Here is a 22,536-nt window from a genome sequence, read left to right as displayed (position 1 = left end):
CTGGTCTGGTCTGCTGGGAGTACTGGCCTGCTGCTGATGGAAGCCTGCCTACCTATGCCTTGGACTCACCAATCACAGCCCCCCCTTGTAGCGTTTCCATGAAGAAAAAAAGAAAAGTTAGCTTGCGCAGGAAATTGATTGGTGAGCGCGACTGTCTGACTCAGAGACTCAAGTAGTCTCCACCCCGCATGTCCGCACAGCGTCACTGACGTCGCCGGACTCCACCCCCATTACGCTAAGACAACGCTCTGCCCTCTAGTGTAGTGGCGTCGCGTGCGACGTCACTGACTTGAGTCACACGTCATCTCCTGTCGTCTCCTGTGACTGGTCCCCGTGAGTCACGACCGTTACTTTTTTTTTTGCATGCACTGCGCATATCAATTTGGCACATGTGCAGTGCAGAATTTCAGGAAAAAAAAACAATTCACAGATGGTGTTTTTTTCTGCCAAATACTACGGACTGCAGAAAAAAAAACTGTTTTTTGCGGACTGTCTGTAAATTTACGGACGGGTAGCAATCCTGATATAACCAGAGAGAGATACTGGCCACTATAGTAGTTGTCAGCCAAACAACAACTTGTCAGAAATTTTTGTTGGATGCGGATATTCTGGGAAGAAAGTCATGCCCCATTAGCCACACCTACCAGATAAACCACACCCCCATAAGACACACCCACCAGATAAGCCACACCCCAAGTGTCCCTGGAAAACAAATTCAAATAATGGCAACTATGCACCATTAGGGTATGTTCACACGGCCTATTTACGGACGTAAATCGGGCGTTTTTGCCCCGAATTACGCCCGAAAATAGCGCCTCAATAGCGCTGACAAACATCTGCCCATTGAAAGCAATGGGCAGACGTTTGTCTGTTCACACGAGGCGTATATTTACGCGCCGCTGTCAAATGACGGCGCGTAAATAGACGCCCGCGTCAAAGAAGTGACCTGTCACTTCTTTGGCCGTAATTGGAGCCGCTATTCATTGACTCCAATGAATAGCAGCGCAAATTACGGCCGTAATTGACGCGGCGTTCAAGCGCCTGCACATGCCGGTACGGCTGAAATTACGGGGATGTTTTCAGGCTGAAACATCCCCGTAATTTCAGCCGTTACGGACCCCCGCCGTGTGAACATACCCTTAATGCATTGTTGTATAAGTATAATATACAGTATATTGTGTGGCATTAAGCCAGGGCTTCTCAACCTTTTTCTACTGATGCCTGACCTACCAGAACAAGTCCAAGCCAAAATTAAACATGTATCTCAGCTTATCTATAATTTTTCCCCTGAACCCAGTATAACATTAAAATTATATTCTTTAATTATGTTTCTTGAACAATACTGTGGCGGCCCACTAGTTAAGCCCGCTGTAATACAAATGCACTGTACTTTATAACCACCTTCTAAAGCAACCAGCAGACTCACCCAAAAACTGGCACACTTTTTTGAAACTTTATGCCTTTTGTCTAGGACTTCGACTTAACTGCTGATAGTGGTCAATGTTGGTGACAGTGGAGATATGGGCCATTGGGTGTCAACATGCTGCTGGGTTATTTAAATATGTTTCTGGGCTTATGATGCCAGTGGTGAATGATAGTTAGTTCTTTATGTTTAACTTGTTTAATAAAGCTTTGGCCATTAGGTTTTTGGGCTATGCCTTGGCAGGAAAGGGTATCAGGTATTTAATATTGTGATGTTACCTGCAATCTTTTGAGGTTGTTAAAGATTATTACTGAATGTATTTTGTAACACTTGCAAAGTCACTGCTAAATGTTCTTGCACATAGTGACAGCCACAGTTAAGGCCATAAAGTAATAGCAGTAGTCTAGTCTTTCTCCTATTATTCATGTTTATATAAAAAAAATGACGCAGTTGAAATCTGCTGTAGTTCACATTCTATTATTTAATGCTAGACCTTGCACAATTTAAAAAGAAACATTATTCTTTGTTTCCTTTTTAGTGCCTTTCAGTAAAGCAAAGATTTCTATATGTCATTCATGTTCAATGAAGGACCTCAGAAATCTACCTATTCTACTCATTTCATTTTTGCTCTATTATGATGGATTTTTGACTCAATCTTAAAATTCAAACAATGTTTAGAGAAATGCGTTGGGTTAACCTTTATGCATTTGGTAAGAGTGTGGGGGAGAACTTGAGTGCATTCAGTGTACATTTGTATATATGCCAGAGTGTGGTTCCTCTAATTAATACACTGCACCTTAAAGTGCTGTGTTTGTAAGCTAATGTTTGAGAATAGTGACCTGTCTGGCTTGTTAATTGTTTATGTGACCAGTAATGGATTTTGTTTATGCTGCTATGCCTTTAATTGTGCTCTTTCTCCCAGAAAGTGATATCTCTTTAAGAAGATATGTTGTGCTATTATTGCATTGTAACTGTTAAGGATCTGCCAGGCACAGCTTCTGTATCCACGCCCATAGGTAATCAGTCTGCACCTGCTTCTATGTCTGTGAGCGCGTATTGAGTAAAGAATACCTATTCTCTGTTGCATCACTGTAGGTAAGTGTTAAGGATCTGCCAGGCACAGCTTCTGTATCCACGCCCATAGGTAATCAGTCTGCACCTGCTTCTATGTCTGTGAGACTGACTCCATCTTTCACCACTCAGGATGGCAGGCTTAGGAGTGGGAGAGCCTATCACAGCCTGTCCAGACGGAGATAGCTCCCGCCCTCTGTCTATTTATACCTGCCTTTCCTGTTCCTCCTTGCTTGTGATTCTTCTCGTTTGGTTTCCTGGCCCTGCTGCAGCTTCTTGAACCATTTGACCCTGCTTCATATTGACCCTGGCTTACTGACTACTCTCCTGCTCTGCGTTTGGTACCTCGTACACTCCTGGTTTGACTCGATTGTTCACTACTCTCCTGCTCTGCGTTTGGTACCTCGTACACTCCTGGTTTGACTCGATTGTTCACTACTCTCCTGCTCTGCGTTTGGTACCTCGTACACTCCTGGTTTGACTCGGCTCGTTCACCACTCTTGTTGCTCACAGTGTTGCCGTGGGCAACTGCCCCTTTTCCCTTGCTTCTGTGTACCCTTGTCTGTTTGTCTGTCGTGCACTTATTGAGCGTAGGGACCATCACCCAGTTGTACCCCGTCGCCTAGGGCGGGTCGTTGCAAGTAGGCAGGGACTGAGTGGCAGGTAGATTAGGGCTCACTTGTCTGTTTCCTTACCCCCATCATTACAGTAACATTGCTATTTTGCAAAGGTGAGGCGTAGTGATGATTGGCTCGCTGGCAAACTAAATTGTTAGGCGGCGGGCTGTACTGCTCAGACGCCATCTTAGTTACTATATTGCCACACCATAATAGCGCCAGTACGTCACAGTATGGCTACACTGCATCCTGACGCTAGGGGTAATGCCTCCTGTATAAGATGGCTACTGTTCCAGCCAATGTTGTTCAGCATTCCAGTGGAAGAGTGGGGGAACCTGTCTATGGAGTGAGCAGTAGAGCTGTTGTGAGTGCCACAAGCACAAGTGTTGGGCCTGAGTTTGTGGGTCCGGGAGCTGATTGCGGGTGATAGGCACAAACCTCCTTATGTTTGTATGCACAGTTGTGCGAGCTGTAGTGGATGACTGGCAGGAGCCTCCCCACGTGTGCCAGTGTGCAGCAAGTCAACAAGCCAGTTGTGGCCTAGTAGGCCTGAAATTGACGGACCATCCCCTGTGTCAGGGCGGAGCGCGTTGTACCAAGAGACTGTGCCTCTCTGTAATAGCGATGTTCATTTTTCTGTTGTGACCGGGTGGGCTGCTAACACCGGCCTAGTAAAGTTTTGTTGACACAAATCTCCTAGTCTGTCCCATATTTCCTGCACCACCCAGGCCCTAATCTTATAATATTATAGTTTAGGAATGAAATCAAGAATATTATACTATTGAGTGATGTTGTATTAGGAGGGAAGGACTGTAACAAAATTCTGTCTACTTTTTAAAATAAATATATAACAGTTGCCAGCATTAACAAATGAAATAGCTGTTTTTATAGTACTATGTGTGTGTAATACCTACTCGGGTAAAGTTCAAATTAAAAAAACAGGCAATTTAGCAAGAAGTACTTTTCAAAGCTTGTTAGGGTGCATCCAGACATGGCGGAATTGCTACGGATTTATAGAGCGGATTTCACATGGCAAATCCGCTGCAATTTACAGCACAATACAAGCGGATGGGGTTTTCAAAACCCCATCCACATGTAGCAGAAGAAATCTGCACTGAAAGCATTATTGAATCCGCAGCATGCTCATTCTTGTGCGGAGAAGCAGCGGATTTTCACTGCGGATTTCACCCTTTGCAATGCATTGTGTGAAACCTGCGAAATCATGTTTAATGAATGAAGCTATTTTTTCATTAAATAAAAAATCGGACTCAACACTGACACATTAAAGTCAATGGGCCAATTCACATGTCCAATTTTGGTCTGTACAGGGAAAATCACAGCATTTGTTCAATTAAAGTCAATGGAATACTTGGAATAGACATACATCTTTTAAATGACATAAAGATTCAAAACACATAAATACAAAAAATATATAATAAAAAAATAAACAACAAAAATCTAAATAAGAACAAAACAATATATAACACAGTAGACATAATGGACCTCTTGGTCTTCTGTCATCAATTATCTTTGTAATATTTTATATGCAATTATGCATTTTTTTCCTTTTTTGCCTTTTGTACATTTTTTATTATAACTTTTTCTATTGTAGAATTTCATATAAAAACATACACAAAATTTTTTCAATGATACAGAGAATACAACAATCAGAGGACTTACAGCAATCCATCTAAACATCATGTTGTAGCAATGAAACGGTAATTACATGACAATGTGACAAGTTAAAATCAAATACATAACAGGGAAGGAAGAAGGGAAGGGGATTAGGAAACCAAGGTCTTGGCGCCAGCACAATGTGTTAGGAAAAGCTGATGAGTAAACGTCAGTAGCTAGTCTAGATCTAGAACAAGACTCTCACAGGCTTGTATGTGTGTCTCATGGGTCACCTCATGTAAGTTCTTAGCAGCTTTTTTTCCTCCCACTGTCCTATAAGCGTATGTTCACACATAGCAGATTTGAATCTGAATGGTTTTTTTCTGCAGCATGTGCATGGGTTTCTGCAAGTACTATTTAGAAGAATGGGACAGACACATACATTTCTGCAACAAATCTGCAGTGTGTAAGCATACACTAAGGAAATCTGACACAATGCATTTTTGACAGCACTATAGATTGCTATCATACTCTACTTTTATTTAGGCAGGTGATACTCTTGCATTGTGGTTTTGGTCTCTAATGAACCTGGGGCTCTCAAAATTTAATAATGCCTTCATTTACATTAAGTTTGGTTACCCAATAATTGAGTCTTAACCCTTTAAGAACTAGTCTATTTTGGACCTTCCAAGCTATATTTTTTATTTTCACATATTCCAAGAGCCATAACTTTTATATTTACATCAATGTTACTGTATAAGGGCTTATTTTTTTCTGGGGGAAAATAATTTTTTTTCATTTTGGGATACACATAATTAATAATTATTTTATTTTTTTTGTCTTGGAAGGGAAAATGCTAAATAATGCAATTCCATCATGTTTTTTGCATCTTTTTTGCTGTTTACCGTGCAGTAAAAATAACAAAATATGAATAGTATATATAATTTATTGATTAACCACTTGGCGTCATCTCACGTACAGTTACGTTGCTGCTGCCAAGGGGTTAGCGCATGGTCACATAACTGTCCGTGACAGTGATGGAGCAGGCTCAGACACTGAGGCTGATCCATCACCAGCGGATGCTAGCTGTATATTACAGATGACACTCTGCTGTAATGGCATGGACCGGACTGAGGTCCGATCCCCATTGATTAACCCCTTAGATGTCGCGGTCAGTTGCGACCGTGGCATTTAGGTGGTTTGTAGCCGTTCAGCACGCCCGCCACGCAACCTAACAATGGCCTCCTGGCTGCCTAGTACAAAAGTCTATTAGGCCCCTCCCAGAGGCAGGACCTAATAGGCTTCCTGTCATTGTATAACTGAAAGGTCTAATATACTGCACTATGTAGGCAGTTACAGATAAATAGACTCTGATCGCATATTTGTTACAGGCTGGGTAAAGTTTAAGAAACCAACTTCCCCCCATAATTTATGTACCCCCTGAGGAAGCAACCATTAACAGCGAAACGCGCGTTGGGGTTCCCTGTGGTCGATTCTGCACGGATGTGCACAGACAATTTTCATTCCTTCTAAATGGGTAAGCTTGCATTGCTATATTGCTCACTATTATAATTGTTTGGTCCCCTGTTGATCCTCCCTTTATCTGGCATTAGCCTTGAAATTTATAAGATTGTGAGGACACTATGGGCAATCAATACACAATCCATTTGGATGTGACAGTGTAGTATCTATGTGGGCAGTGTATATAGCCTGCACTCTATGCCAGTATACCGCTTTATCTAGTATGTCTCCGTGCTGAACCATGTACCACAGTGTTAGTACTAGAGTCTTCATTATCATGTGTTTTTAAATGTGTGTTATTTTGTATAATAAAAATTATATATTTCTATATTTTCTGACTACAAGCTCTATATTCTCTTTGGTATGGTTCAATAACTATGTAGGTAGTGCAGTGTATTAGAATAGCGATCAGGGCTTCATTCCCTCAAGTCCCCTAGTGGGACAAATAAAAAATTGGTAAAAAAAAGTCAATATCTTGTATAAAAATAAAGTTGAAAAAATGCCTTTATTCCCATAAGTCTTTTATTATAGTAAAAAAATGAAGACATAAAAAAAGTACACATTTGTTGTCACCGTGTCCGTAACGACCCGAAATATAAAACTATAATGTTATTTTTCCCGCGCGGTGAATGCCGTAAAAAATAATAAATAATAAGGCCAGAATCGCTGTTTTTTGGTCACTACGCCTCCCAAAAAAATGCTATAAAAACTGAAATAAAAACTGATCAAAAAGTCGCCTGTGCCCCAAAGTGGTACCAAATAAAACAACAGATTGTCCCGCAAAAATGTATCCCTAGGACAGCTTTGTTGACGAAAAAAAGAAAAAAGTTATGGCTCTTAGTGAATGACGACACAAAAGGTGCAGAGTATGTTCCAAAAGGGAAATAAGTTTGGGCACCATTTATCAGTGTGACACTGCCTACATTTCTATGGATTATTATTGATTTACCTCATTATAATACCGCCTTATTATGCCCTGATGTACTTTGCCTAGCTTACATATGCCCCCACATTATAAACTGAAATACCAATAAAACCCCAAACAGAACTACTTTCAAGCAAAATCCACGTTCCAAAAGCCAAATGACGCGCCCCCCCCCCCCTTCTGAACCTTACAGTGTGCCCATACATCAGTTTACTTCCACATATATGTCATTACCATACCCGGGAGAACCCGCTTAGCAGTTTATTAGGTATTCGTCCTCAGTGGCACAAACTGGGCATAACATATTGTGCACTAAAATGGCATATCAGTGGAAAATTCAAATTTTCACTTTGCACCATCAGCTGCACCTGTGTAAAAAAAAATGCTCACTATCCTTCTTGATAAATGCCTTGAGGGGTGTAGTTTTCAAAATGGGGTCACTTTTTGGGGGTTTGTTTTACTATTTGATCTCAGGGCCCTGCAATTGCCTGCCAATGCTGCCTAAATCGCCAAAATGTCCTCAAATGCACATGGTGCTCTTTCACTCCTAAGCTCCGTTGTATGTCCAGGCAAAAGATTAGCGTCACATGTAGGGTTTATCTAAGGCTAGGAAACACTGCATAATAATTAGAGAGCTGTCTTTTCATAGTGGCACAAGATATGCATCACATATTGGGCACTGAAATTACATATCTGGGTTACCACTGAACTCTGGTGCCTCAAGGGCCTTACAAATGTGGCATGGCGCTCGTACTGCAATCCAGCAAAGTCTGTGCTCCAAATGCCAAATAGCGCTACCTCCTTTCTGAGCCCCGCCATGTGCCTAAACAGCAGTTTACGACCACAAATAGGGTATTTCCGTACTCAGGAGATATTGAGTAACAAATTTTGTGGCGTTTTTTTCTCCTATTACCCCTTGTAAAAAATAAAAATTTGGAGCTAAATCTACATATTTTTGAAAAAAAAATGTAATGCTTTATTTTCACTGCCTATTTCTAATAAAATCTATGAAACACCTGTGGGGTCAATATGCTCACTAAACCCCTAGACGAATGCCGTGAGGGGTGTAGTTTCCAAAATTGAGTTACTTCTCATGGGTTTCTACTTTTACTGGCACCTCAGGGGCTTTGCAAATGCGACATGGCGTCTAAAAATCAATCCAGCAAACTCTACATGCCAAATAGCGCTCCTGCCTTTCTGAGCCCTGTCAAACAGTAGTTTATGACCAGATATGGGGTATTGCCGTACTGTGGAAAAATTGCTTTACAAATGTTGGGCTTCTTTTTCACCTTTATCCCTTCAATTTTGTAAAAAAAAAAAAAATGCAGTGTTTTATTTTCATGGCCTAATTCAAATGATTTCAGCAAAATTTTTTGGGGTCAAAATGCTCACTATACCCCTAGATGAACTCCTTGAATGGTGTAGTTTCCCAATTAGAGTATTTTTTTGGGGTGTTTCCACTGTTGTGGTTCCTCAAGGGCTTTGCAAATGCGACATGGCACCCAAGAACCATTACAGCAAAATTTGAGCTCCAAAAGCCAAATGGCGCTTCGTCCTTTCTGAGCCCTACCGTGTGTCCAAACAGCAGTAAATGACCACATATGGGGTATTGCCTTACTCGGGAAAAAAATTTCTACAAGTAATGGTGTGCTTTTTCTCCTTTATTCCTTATGAAAATGAAAAAAATCTAAGCTAAAACACTATTTTATGAAAAAATATGTACATTTTTATTTCCACGGCCTAATTCTAATATATTTAGCAAAAAACCTGTATGGTCTAATTGCTCACTAAACCTATAGTCTTTGAGGGGTGTAGTTTCCAAAATGATCTATTTTGGTTGGTGTTTTCTATGTTTTGGCCTCGGATTTCCTTAAATCTGATATGGTGCCCAAAATATATTCTAATAAAATGAAGGCCCGAATATCCACTAGATGCTCCTTTGCTTCTGAGATCTCTGTTTCAGTTCATTTTAACACTAGGGCCACATGTGGGTTTTTCTATAAACTGCAGAATCTGGACAATAAATATTGAGTTGCGTTTCTCTGATAAAACCTTATGTGTTACAGGATTTTTTTTTTATAAAAATGGATTTTCTAAAAAAAAAATGACATTTGGAAATTTCACTTCTACTTTGCTTTAATTCTTGTGAAACACCTAAAGAGTTAAGAAACTTTCTAAATGCTATTTTGAATACTTTGAGGAGTGCAGTTTTTAAAATAGGGTGATTTGTGGGTGGTTTCTAATTTATAGGGCCATAAAAGCCACTGAACGGGTCCCTAAAAAAATTGATGTTGGAAATTTTCTTTAAAATTTGAGAAATTGCTGCAAAAGTTCTAACCTGTGTAAGGTCCTAGAAAAATAAAAGGACGTTTAAAAAACTATGCCAACATAGGCTGAGTTCACACGTCGCGGATTTCACGCAGATTTTCAGCGCAGATTTTACACTTTGCAATGCAAAAGGGTGAGATCTGCGTCAAAACCGCAACAAAATCTGCAAAGTGTGAACTCAGCCATAAAGTAGACATATGGGAAATGTTAACTAGTAACTATTTTGTGTGGTATTACAATCTGTCTTAGGCTGGGTTCACACGTGGCGGAATTTCACTTAAATTCCGCTGCGGACACTCCGCAGCGTTAATCCGCAGCGGAGCCGTTTGTCCATTGACTTTCACTTTAATTTAGCAGTGTTCGTTTAGACGATGCGTAAAATTCCGCTCCGGAGCATAGGCTGCGGAGCGGAATTTGGTGTCCGCAGCATGCTCTGTCTGTTGCGGAGCAGTGGCGGACTCATGGCGGAATTTCTCCATTGACTTCAATGGAGATTCTAATTTCCGCAATGAAGTCCGCAGCTGTCATGCACATGTTATGTGTGCTGCGGATGCGTCTTGCTTTTTTAACTTGACATTTCTTCATTCTGGCTGGACCTATGTATTTCTAGGTCTACAGCCAGACTGAGGAAGTCAATGGGGCTCCCGTAATGACGGGAGCGTTGCTAGGAGACGTCTGTAAATAGTCACTGTCCAGGGTGCTGAAAGAGTTAAGCGATCGGCAGTAACTGTTTCTGCACCCGGGACAGTGACTACCGATCCCAATATACAGCAACCTGTAAAAAAATAGAAGTTCATACTTACCGAGAACTCCCTGCTTCTGTCTCCAGTCCGGCCTCCCAGGATGACGTTTCAGTCTAAGTGACGGCTGCAGCCAATCACAGGCCAAGCACAGGCTGCAGCGGTCACATGGACTGGCGCGTCATCCAGGGAGGTCGGGCTGGATGCCGAAAGAGGGACGCGTCACCAAGACAACGGCCGGTAAGTATGAAATTCGTTTACTTTCACTAGGGAAAGTGCTGTCCCTTCTCTCTATCCTGCACTGATAGGGCATGACCACACGTGGCGGATTTCGTCCGCAACTGTCCGCATCAATGCCGCACAGAATCTGCGTTGCAGATTCTGCTGCGGATCTGCACAAAATGTGCAGTAAATTGATGCGGACTAGCTGCTGCGGACTGCGGGAAAAGTGCTTCCCTTCTCCCTATCAGTGCAGGATAGAGAGAAGGGACAGCACTTTCCCTAGTGAAAGTAAACGAATTTCATACTTACCGGCCGTTGTCTTGGTGACGCGTCCCTCTTTCGGCATCCAGCCCGACCTCCCTGGATGACGCGCCAGTCCATGTGACCGCTGCAGCCTGTGCTTGGCCTGTGATTGGCTGCAGCCGTCACTTAGACTGAAACGTCATCCTGGGAGGCCGGACTGGAGACAGAAGCAGGGAGTTCTCGGTAAGTATGAACTTATATTTTTTTACAGGTTGCTGTATATTGTGATCGGTAGTCACTGTCCAGGGTGCAGAAACAGTTACTGCCGATCGCTTAACTCTTTCAGCACCCTGGACAGTGACTATTTACAGACGTCTCCTAGCAACGCTCCCGTCATTACGGGAGCCCCATTGACTTCCTCAGTCTGGCTGTAGACCTCGAAATACATAGGTCCAGCCAGAATGAAGAAATGTCATGGCAAAAAAGCAAGACGCATCCGCAGCACACATAACATGTGCATGACAGCTGCGGACTTCATTGCGGAACTTAGAATCTCCATTGAAGTCAATGGAGAAATTCCGCCATGAGTCCGCCACTGCTCCGCAACAGACAGAGCATGCTGCGGACACCAAATTCCGCTCCGCAGCCTATGCTCCGCAGCGGAATGTTACGCATCGTCTAAACGAACACTTCTAAATAGAAGTGGAAGTCAATGCAGAAACGGCTCCGCTGCGGATTAACGCTGCGGAGTGTCCGCAGCGGAATTTAAGTGAAATTCCGCCACGTGTGAACCCAGCCATAGGGAGAAGGGAAGCACTTTTCCCGCAGTCCGCAGCAGCTAGTCCGCATCAATTTTCTGCACATTTTGTGCAGATCCGCAGCAGAATCTGCAACGCAGATTCTGTGCGGCATTGATGCGGACAGTTGCGGAGGAAATCCGCCACGTGTGGTCATGCCCTTACAAGCAGATACATTTAAATTTAGAAAAATTTCTGCAAATTTTCTCTAAATGTTGGTGTTTTTTTTTTTTACAAATAAACACTGAATTTATCAGCCAAATTTTTCCACTAACTTAAGCTACAATATGTCACAAGTAAAACCAATCCAAAGTTATTACCACATAAAGCGACACGTCAGATTTGAAAATAATGGGCTGTGTCTACAAGACCAATAAATTAGCTATGTATCCAAGCGGTTAATTATTGATTAATTTTAATAATTTTTTGTTAGAGGTAATGCACTAAAATCTGCAGCATTTCCACCATTGTTTTTTTAACGTTTTTGTAACGTTTTTTTTCTGCTGTTTGCCGTGTGGTAAAAATAACAAGCTTTGTTTATTCTACGAGTTGTGACAACAATGGCGACCCCATATGAGGTCTATTTTTATGGTGCACTATTTTAAAAAAAATAAACAATTTTTAATGAAAAAAGGAATATTTTCTTTTCAATAAATGAAAATGTTTTAAATATTTTTACAATTAATCTATTAAGCAGGTAGCTTACATTTCCCATTCATTATGAGAATTTTCTTTTACAAATTTACAATGAATTCTTTTATGCAAGAACATTTTCCACTGTAATGAGTTTGATCCTTTTTCTGTGTTTGCTTTCTGTGTTGCATTGCAGCATAGAGCATCAATTGATTTCCTCACTGGAAGGCTTATTGGTGGCTACGTTCAATAGATGAGCATATTATTGGCTTAATCAGCAGACTGTAGATTGACCTCTGTTTGACAGAATAGTTCAAACTCTTATACAGAGTAGAAATAAAATACTAAATAAGAAAAATTTAGAAAATATGTCATCTATACCACAAAATTGTGCTTCACTCTCGCCAGAGATAATCTTATTAAAAAAGTATTTTCAAGTTGTATTTTTTAGCGGGTTAATTATCGTTTTTTTTCTGCAACAGCTAGTCAGCAGAATGTTCTATTTTAGTTTACCGTTACATTTAGCTTACCTCCCAGCCTAAGCAAACATTGGTGGTAACTGCTACAGCCTAATAATCTTAACAGTTTGCCACATTGATTTATGTTAATGTACCATATCATTTAATTAAGGAAACCGGCCTATCGTGCATTTGGCCTTTAGGGACTATTCATACTGGGGTTGACATTCCTCATGAACCATGAGCGCCAAGTATATATAATTTATTGCAACACACAGTGCATTAATGACAAGTATAACACACTGAATGATTTTTTTTCCCAGTTCTGTCATGTATGGAAAAGTGATATTTTAAGTATATTTATAGCATGTTGTTATGGTTTCATCTTACACTATAGTTTCTGCTCCTGTGACGTCTCCCAGCTTAGATTACTTAAAGAGGCTCTGTCACCAGATTATAAGTGCCCTATCTCCTACATAATCTGATCGGCGCTGTAATGTAGATAACAGCAGTGGTTTTTATTTTGAAAAACGATCATTTTTGAGCAAGTTATGAGCAATTTTAGATTTATGCTAATTCGTTTCTTAAAGACCAACTGGGCGTGTTTTTACTTTTGACTAAGTGGGTGTTGTAAAGAAGTGTATGAGGCTGACCAATCAGTCACCAATCAGCCTCATACACTTCTCATTGTTCCAACCCAGTATGATCCACAGGACAGTGTGATTGTGCAGTGAAAGAAGCTGGGATGGAACAATGAGAAGTGTATGACGCTGATTGGTCACTGATTGGTCAGCGTCATACTCTCCTCTGTACAACGCCCAGTTGGTAAAAAGTAAAAACACGCCCATAACTTGCTCAAAAATGATCGTTTTTCAAAATAAAAAACACTGCTGTTACCTACATTACAGCGCCGATCAGATTATGTAGGAGATAGGGCATTTATAATCTGGTGACAGAGCCTCTTTAAGATATGAATGCACATGTATTTTACTATTATGATTATGATATTGATGATGATTATTATAATGTAAATATATTTAAACAATTCTAACAATACTCCACAATTATAATGACACTACATCATTTCCTTATTAAATAGAATGAAAATAATGCATTTAGTTCATGGAAAAGCCTGCAGAATTATTTATTCATAAGTATTCAGAACACAAAACTAGATTTCAGCTCATTCATCATTATTATACTTGACTGGCCAAAAGACGGTTTTTGACTGGTTCTTGTACAAAAAGGCAATAAAATCATAACATAACCACAAAATTGGTACCTGGATCTTTGAAGTGTAGAGAGATCAAGGCTTTCTTCCTCACAGTGGTGCCAGCCAGGGAAGTGAGCATGTAGATCACGCTGATACTTCTGAGTTTTGGTGATTGCTGCGTCTTGTATAACTCCTGAGCTGTGAAATATGCATTTCACTTTATTTACCTTGTTACAAGTCATGATGTAATGGCAATGAAATTGAGTTTGATATAAAAAGCAGTTCCACAATGAAAGTCATAGATTTGTTACATATGATGTGTGTTAGTATTCTGTTATGTACTCTGCATAGAGTACAATATCAAGTTATTATGACAACTTTATCCAGAGATCAGCACTGCAATACAACATCAGTAAACTATGATTTATATTATTACACCATTTTGTATCATAATTTGATTTTCTTTGTCCTTGACTTGCTGCATTTCATTACTAAGTTCATTTACTAGCAGGATCATACTGGTGCACCAGAGTACCAAGGGATCATATGGTGGGCATTGGATCTGACACACTAATAAGTCCCAAAGGTCCAGCAGAACACAACACCAGTTGGAGCTTACTTTGGAGCCAATCACTTGCCCCTAATGGCCATTTGTTATTGGTTGAATTACACATACATTTTATTATTTACCTTATTTCTAATATGTCCTGTGTGTACAATAATAACAACATAGTATATGATGAAAATCAAAGTGGATGTTTACATGTTCTGTAGAAATAGATAATGGGCCCTTAGAATATTTTTTTCTGGTGGGCCCAAGAAACCCCAATTTGACATTGCTAGGCTGTGTTCTATAATGGTAACGTCTTAATAGCCTGTGAACCGTACATTACATTGATGGTTTCACAATAGACTTTGTCTTCGTTTATAAGCTACAGATGTGTCCACCCTTAACTTTGCTTAATTTTGGTGAAGGACTTTAATTTATCATAAATTCAATACAATATGGCGACATGCTAATTAAACACTTGAAATGCTGCAATTCATATCACAATGTATCATATGATGAGAAAAGAGGTAAGGAAAAACTACTTGGGATAATGTCACGTTAGTGTTTGTCTTTATTTCTAAGAGGTGTGTTCAATTGAACTGATGTCCAAATAGTGAGTGTCTTTTTTTTCTTAGGCCGTGTTCTGTTGTGATCATGTCACAATGGTGTTTATATTTTTCATAAGCTGATGTCATAGTGTTTGACTTTATTCCAAGGCTGTGTTCTATTTTGATAATGTCACAATAGTGTGTGTCTTTATTACAAGGCTGTGTTATATTGACAAGATGTAATAATAGCCTGTATCTTAATTGATAAGCTGTGTTGTATTGTGATGATATCTCAATGGCCCGTGTCTTTATTTATAAGCACATTTTCCACTGTTAAAAATTAGTTATATTACGACTGTTTAAAATGAGAGTCCTAATATATTCCCTATATTCACCCCACTGTCTTTATTTATGATTTATGTTCTTTTGTAATGATGTCACAATAGCATTTGGTTTTATTTTTAGGCTGTATTATACCGCGATGATGTGACAATTGCCAATGTCTTAAATTATAAGATGTGTTCTTTTGCTAATCATATAATATTGGCTGAGTTTATTTTATAACCTCTTTTCTTTTAGGCCTTATTCACACAAACATGTTAAACATGTTGAAACAACGGCCGTCACACGGACCTATATAACTCAATATGGCCGTTCATACGGCAGTTGTTTCAACGGACCGTGTGAAGGATCCGTGGGAAAATAGGACATGTCCTATTTTTTCATGCTTCACGCATCCCTCCATAGCCTCTAGTCTATGGGGGATGCGTGATATCGCATCCTGCAGCGCAGATCACGGATGCAAATCGGACATGAAAAACGCCAGTTTATCACGTCCAAGATGCGCAACGCCCATGTGAATCTAGCTTTAGGATAATAAAATGTTGTCTTTTATTTGTAGGCTGTGTTCTACTTTGTCTCATATCACAGTAGTGTTTGTCTTTATATTAACACATTGTTCCATTGGGTCATAATGACCTTTGTCTTTATTTATAAGCTGTGTTCTATTTTAGTGATGTCACAATATATTATGGTTCCATTTATACACTGTATTCTTTTATGATAATGTCATAATAGTGTTTGTCTTTTTGATTATGTTGCAACAGCGTTTTTTTATATGCTGTGTTTTAATTTATTTTTATTTACAAGTTGTGTTCTACTGTGATGATACCACGATGGCCTTTGTCTTAATTTACAAGCTGTGTTCTATTGTGATGATGTCACAGTAGGGATTGTTTTTAATCCTAGGTTGTGTTCTGTTGTGATTATGTCATACTGTGCCTGGCGGGATTGCAGCCAATCAGTCTATGATGTTTATAAACTGCGGCTAGACCCGCCCAGATTGGCAGCTTTGCTTCTATGCACAGTTTTTTAATAAAACTATCGATCACAGATAATACGTAATACAAAGTTGGAATCAGGGTCTCTGGCACATCTATATTCTGCCCTCAGAAAGGAAAGCTTAAACCTGTTGATAGATTTAGTGAACAAATGAATTAATGCGTTAGTAACCGCCAATATGCCTTTTCACCCTGGCCACTAATGGGCTTTATTCTGATGCATACGCCATTTCACGGCGCTGCATCAGAATAAATAAACAGAGCAGGGAGGCATTAAATTTGCTCTCAGCTACCAGAGGTAGCTGAGTGCTGGGGGCATCCCTGCTCGAATGTGTGAGATTGATATCAGTATCGATCTCACCCGTTTAACCCCTCAGATGCGGCGCTCAATAGCGAGCACCGCATCTGAGTTGTTTTTGAGAGAGGGAGGGAGCACCCTCTCTCATCCCACTAGCACCCAGTGATAAGATCGCCAAGTGTCTGTGTCTCTGATGGCAGCCGGGGGCCTAATAAAGGCCCCCAGGTCTGCCTTTACCAAGTGCCTGCTTGGCCAGAGGCATGGCCTAGCAGATGCCTGTCCGTTTTAAACGGACAGGCAGTAATACACTGAAATACAAAAGTATTGCAGTGTATTATAAAAGCAATCGGAGGATCGCATATTAAAGTCCCCTAGTGGGACTAGTAAAAAAGTTAAAAAAAGTTTAATAAAGTTAATAAAAAAAATGTGAAAAAAATGAAAAACCCACTTTTTCCCCTTACAAAATGCTTTATTATAAAAAAAACTAAATAGAGTAAAAAAGTTACACATATTTCGTATCGCCGCGTCCGTAACGGCCCTGACGATAAAGCTATTACATTATTTAAAGCGCACGGTCAACACCGTAAAAAATAAAATAAAAAACAATGGAAAAATTGATGTTTTCTGTGAATCCTGCCTTAAAAAAAATGTGATAAAAAGTGATCAAAAAGTTGCATCTACTCCAAAATGGTACCAATAAAAACTACAAGTCGGTCCTGCAAAAGAAAAGCCCTCATACAACTGCATCAAATAATTTTGGAAAAAAAAAAAGTGTTTTTACTGTGTAAAAGTAGTAAAAAATACAAAATCTATACAAATTTGGTATTGTTGCAATCGTAACAACCTGCTGAATAACATTATTGTGTTATTTGTACCACACGCTAAACGGCGTAGATTTAGGGCGCAAAAAAGAGTGGCAATATTTCTGGTTATTTTTCTAATCCTCCTCAAAAAAATGTTAATAAAAGTTAATCAACAAATTCTAAGTACCTCAAAATGGTGCTATTAAAAAATACAACTTGCCCCACAAAATAACAATACCTTATAAAGCTATGTCGAGACAAAAATAAAAAAGTTATAGCTCTTGGAATGCGACGATGGAAAAACTTAAAAAATAGCTTGGTCATTACAGTTTAAAATAGGCTGGTAATGAAAGGGTTAAACAAATAATTTACTTGGAAGTGCTAGGTCAGCTCTGTATCTATAAGTATCTATATCCATGTTTCTGAATTTCTAAGGCAAACAGACGTCTTCCATCCAAGTCAATATATTCCCCTTGATGAAACCTTCTCTTTTGCAGGTATTGGTTTTAATATTCTGAAATATCGCAGCTTTAGGCAGGTTGATTGTTAAGCACATTATTGGCAGTGGTATTTAATGAATTGGTCTATCAAAAGGCCATTAATTAAAAGCCCACTATACTATATGATACCCAGAAATACCATCTGCTCCTTCTCTTGGCAGAATCCGTAATGCCTTGGCATGCACTCTGAATACTTCATGATCTTATACAGCAGAATACACATGAAATGATAAGATAACACAATCACATAACAAAAATATTTGTAGCTTCTAATCTATGTTTTAAACCCAGACACAGCAAGATTAGGTGATTTGTCCAATCCGCAACACAATGACACTTCAATTTAAACTTTGACAATGCCATACCATTCAATGCTGATGACTTAGGGCAAAGCCCCACGTGGCGGAATTGCTCTGGAATTCCGCTGCGGACACTCCGCAGCGTTAATCCGCAGCGGACCCGTTTCTCCATTGCCTTCCACTGCTTTTTAGTAGGGTTCGTTTAGACGATGCGGAAAATTCCGCTGCGGAGCATAGGCTGTGGTGCGGAATTTGGTGTCCGCAGCATACAATGGATGTCGCGGACGTGTGGCGGACTGGTTGCGGACTCATTGCGGAAGTTCTCCATTGACTTCAATGGAGATTCAAAATTCCGCAATGAAGTCCGCAGATGTAATGTACATGGTTATGTGTGCTGCTGAGCGTATTCGTTTTTTAACATGACATTTCTTCATTCTGGCTGGACCTATGTATTTCTAGGTCTACAGCCAGACTGAGGAAGTCAATGGGGCTCCCATAATTACGGGTGACTACGTGTGTGCACCCGTAATTACGGGAGCATTGCTAGGCGATGTCAGTAAATAGTCACTGTCCATGGTGCTGCAAGAGTTAAAGAGGCTCTGTCACCAGATTTTGCAACCCCTATCTGCTATTGCAGCAGATAGGCGCTGTAATGTAGGTTACAGTAACGTTTTTATTTTTAAAAAACGAGCATTTTTGGCCAAGTTATGACCATTTTCGTATTTATGCAAATGAGGCTTGCAAAAGTACAACTGGGCGTGTTGAAAAGTAAAAGTACAACTGGGCGTGTATTATGTGCGTACATCGGGGCGTGTTTACTACTTTTACTAGCTGGGCGTTGTGATGAGAAGTATCATCCACTTCTCTTCAGAACGCCCAGCTTCTGGCAGTGCAGATCTGTGACGTCACTCACAGGTCCTGCATCGTGTCGGCACCAGAGGCTACAGTTGATTCTGCAGCAGCATCAGCATTTGCAGGTAAGTAGCTACATCGACTTACCTGCAAACGCCGATGCTGCTGCAGAATCATCTGTAGCCTCTGGTGCCGATGTGTCCTCGCTCGTCTGACACGATGCAGGACCTGTGAGTGACGACACAGCGTGATCTCTCGAGAACACGGCTGTGTCTGCACTGCCAGAAGCTGGGCGTTCTGAAGAGAAGTGGATGATACTTCTCATCAGAACGCCCAGCTAGTAAAAGTAGTAAACACGCCCCGATGTACGCACATAATACACGCCCAGTTGTACTTTTACTTTTCAACACGCCCAGTTGTACTTTTGCAAGCCTCATTTGCATAAATACGAAAATGGTCATAACTTGGCCAAAAATGCTCGTTTTTTAAAAATAAAAACGTTACTGTAATCTACATTGCAGCGCCTATCTGCTGCAATAGCAGATAGGGGTTGCAAAATCTGGTGACAGAGCCTCTTTAAGCGATCGGCAGTAACTGTTTCAGCACCCTGGACAGTGACTACCGATCAAAATATACAGCAACCTGTAAAAAAAATAGAAGTTCATACTTACCGAGAACTCCCTGCTTCTTCCTCCAGTCCAGCTTCCCAGGATGACGTTTCAGTCTAAGTGACGGCTGCAGCCAATCACAGGCTGCAGCGGTCACATGGACTGCCGCGTCATCCAGGGAGGTCGGGCTGGATGCCGAAAGAGGGACGCGTCACCAAGACAACGGGCGGTAAGTATGAATTTCTTTTACTTTCACTAGGGAAAGTGCTGTCCCTTCTCTCTATCCTGCACTGATAGAGAGAAGGGAAGTACTTTCACCTCAATGCGCAACGTCCATGCCGGATCAATTTACTGCACATTTTGGGCAGATCCACCACAGAATCTGCAACGCAGATTTTGTGCGGCATTGATGCGGACAGTTGCGGAAGAAATCCGCCACGTGGGGCCATGCCCTTAGGCTTCGTTTACATCTGCCTCAGGACTCCGTTCCGATGCTCCGTCTGAGCTTTCCGTAGGAATGGAGCCCTGACTGACACAAACGGAACACATAGGTTTCTGTTTCCATCATCATTGATTTCAATGGTCTATTCAAGCTCCTCCTCACTGCGGGAGGTGCAGTGTCGAGGATCTGGGGGTTTGGAACCCCCGTTTTCATGATCGGTGAAGGTCCCAGCGGTGGGGCCCTCAGCAATCAGAAAAGCATCACTTATCCTGTGGATAGGTGATAATTTATGATTCTCGAATAACCGCTTTAACCCCTTCCCGACATTTGACATATCCATATTCCAAAGTCGGGTAGGGGAAGTATGGAAAAGGCTCAAGGAGTAAACCCACTCCATACGATGCCGGTGTTGGCTGTATGTTACAGCCGACACTTCAGAGTAATGAGCGCGATCCCGTTAGTTTAACTCGTTAAATGCTGCGGTCAATAACGACCTTAGCATTTAAATCGTTAGAAAGAGGGGGCGACCTCCTCTAACAGCTCATCGCGCCCCCCGCAATGCAATCGTGGGGTGGCGATGGTTGCTATGGCTGCCTGGGGGCCTAATGAAGGCCCCCAGGTCTGCCATCTTTGTGCTCCTACTAAGCCATGTCTCTGGCAGGGCTTCATAGAAGCCTGTCAGAATCACAATATACTGCAATACATTAGTATTGCAGTATATCGTGCAAGCGATTCTCCGTTCGCTGGTCCCCTATGGGGACTAATAAAAAAAAAGTAAAAATGAGTAAAATAAAGTTTTTTTTTTATGTAAAAAGATAAAATAAAATTAAAAGTTAAAAAAAAAAAACTTTTCCCATTTTCCCCCTAGAGCATAGTCAAAAAATAAATAAATAAACATAATTGGTATCACCGCGTCCGTAAAAGTCTGAATTATTACAATATATCATTATTTAACCCGCATGGTGAACGCCGTAAAAAAAAAATTGTAAACGCCAGAATTTTTTGGTCACCTCATCTCCCACAAAAATTAAATAAAAAGTGATCAAAGGATCGCATATACCCCAAAATGGTATCATTAAAAACTACAGCTTATCCCCGCAAAAAATAAGCCCTCATACCACTTAATCGACAGAAAAATAAAAATGTTATGGCTCTCGGAATTTGGCAACACAAAATAAATTTTATTTTTTACAATCAGGTTTTTACTTAAGTAGTAAAATATAGAAAAATTATATATATTTGGTATCGCCGTAATCGTATTGACCCACAGAAAAAAGTTAACATGTTGTTTTAATTGCACAGTGAATTCCATAAAAATGAAGCATAAAAAACAATGGAGGAATCCCTGTTTTTTTCATTTTCTACCCCACAAATAATATTTTTCCTGTTTCCTAGTACATTATATGGACAATAAATTGTGCTAGAAAAAACTACAACTCGTCCCACAAAAATCAAGCCCTCATAGGACTATATCTACGGAAAAATTAAAAAGTTATGGCTTTTGGAAGGTGGGGAGGAAAAAACGAAAATGAAAATCTGAAAAAGGGCTGCGGCGGGAAGGGGTTAAAAGATTGAAGTTTTCTAAAAATAGTTCAACATGTACAGAGTATATATGTACCACGTACTCCTACTTCTTTATGCACATATCTTCTTAAAATCATTAGAATTAAAAAGACCAAAAATCTGGTTTTAAGCTGGAAGTTTTTTTGTTTTTTTTAAAGTAACAACCTATAAAATACAGGGATTACATTAAAAAAAGAGTGAACCCCCAAAACCTATACATTTCCTAAAAGTTTTGTCCACCTTTATGTAAACTTTGTGACAATCAGGAAATAAATAGTAAAAAAAAATGCATTCTAACATACATTTGCAGCTAAAATTGTGCTCTCAAAAGCGTTGATACAGAGGCCAATATTTCATCCACAAATGTTTTTAAAATATATACTGCACACGGAAGACAGCTATTATGCAAACAAAATCTATTTTTTTTTAGAGTACACAGAATACCATGTATAAAAATACTATTTACTAAGTTATACACACAACCATTCAACTTTGCATCAAACTGTGACTGTAAGCAAAAATTGCATGAAAATTCAAATGTGTGACTAAAATATGTATTCAAGCAGACCCCTTATATAAAATAAATGTACTCTGCAAAGAACTGTAAGATGTGAGGAATTGATACATACCACACATGTCTACGTTCACAAATAAGTTTGTAAAAGAAACGCCAAAACACCAGGAATGCACCAACTAATTTTTGCATGCAAATTAAATTAAGGATTATATAGGTAAATATATATATATATATTTATATATATATATACATATATATATATATATATATAGTTCACCCCCCTATACAAACTCTAAGGGTATGTTCAGATAGGGCGGATACGCTGCGTAAAAGCACACAGCGTATCCGCCCTGTGCACTGTAAGAAATTTCGGACGTAAAACCGCACCAAATTGTGGTGCAGTTTTTCAAC

At 40.1% G+C, this 22,536-nt stretch overlaps 1 protein-coding gene across 2 annotated transcripts in view; it reads right to left on the bottom strand.

Moving 5' to 3' along the window:
* FRMPD4 (FERM and PDZ domain containing 4) overlaps positions 1-22,536 on the bottom strand; it is a 433,432-nt gene that overhangs the window by 347,994 nt on the left and 62,902 nt on the right. For both annotated transcript variants that reach the window (XM_075852758.1, XM_075852756.1), the window contains exon 2: positions 13,875-14,003. In XM_075852758.1, coding sequence (XP_075708873.1) covers positions 13,875-14,003 — 129 coding nt within the window. The remainder of the gene's footprint in view (positions 1-13,874; positions 14,004-22,536) is intronic.

The sequence above is a fragment of the Rhinoderma darwinii genome, chromosome 2 (assembly GCF_050947455.1).
Source record: "Rhinoderma darwinii isolate aRhiDar2 chromosome 2, aRhiDar2.hap1, whole genome shotgun sequence".
Lineage (NCBI taxonomy): Eukaryota > Metazoa > Chordata > Amphibia > Anura > Rhinodermatidae > Rhinoderma > Rhinoderma darwinii.
The sequence above is the reverse complement of the archived record's forward strand: the minus strand, read 5'-3'. Positions and strand labels throughout refer to the sequence as shown.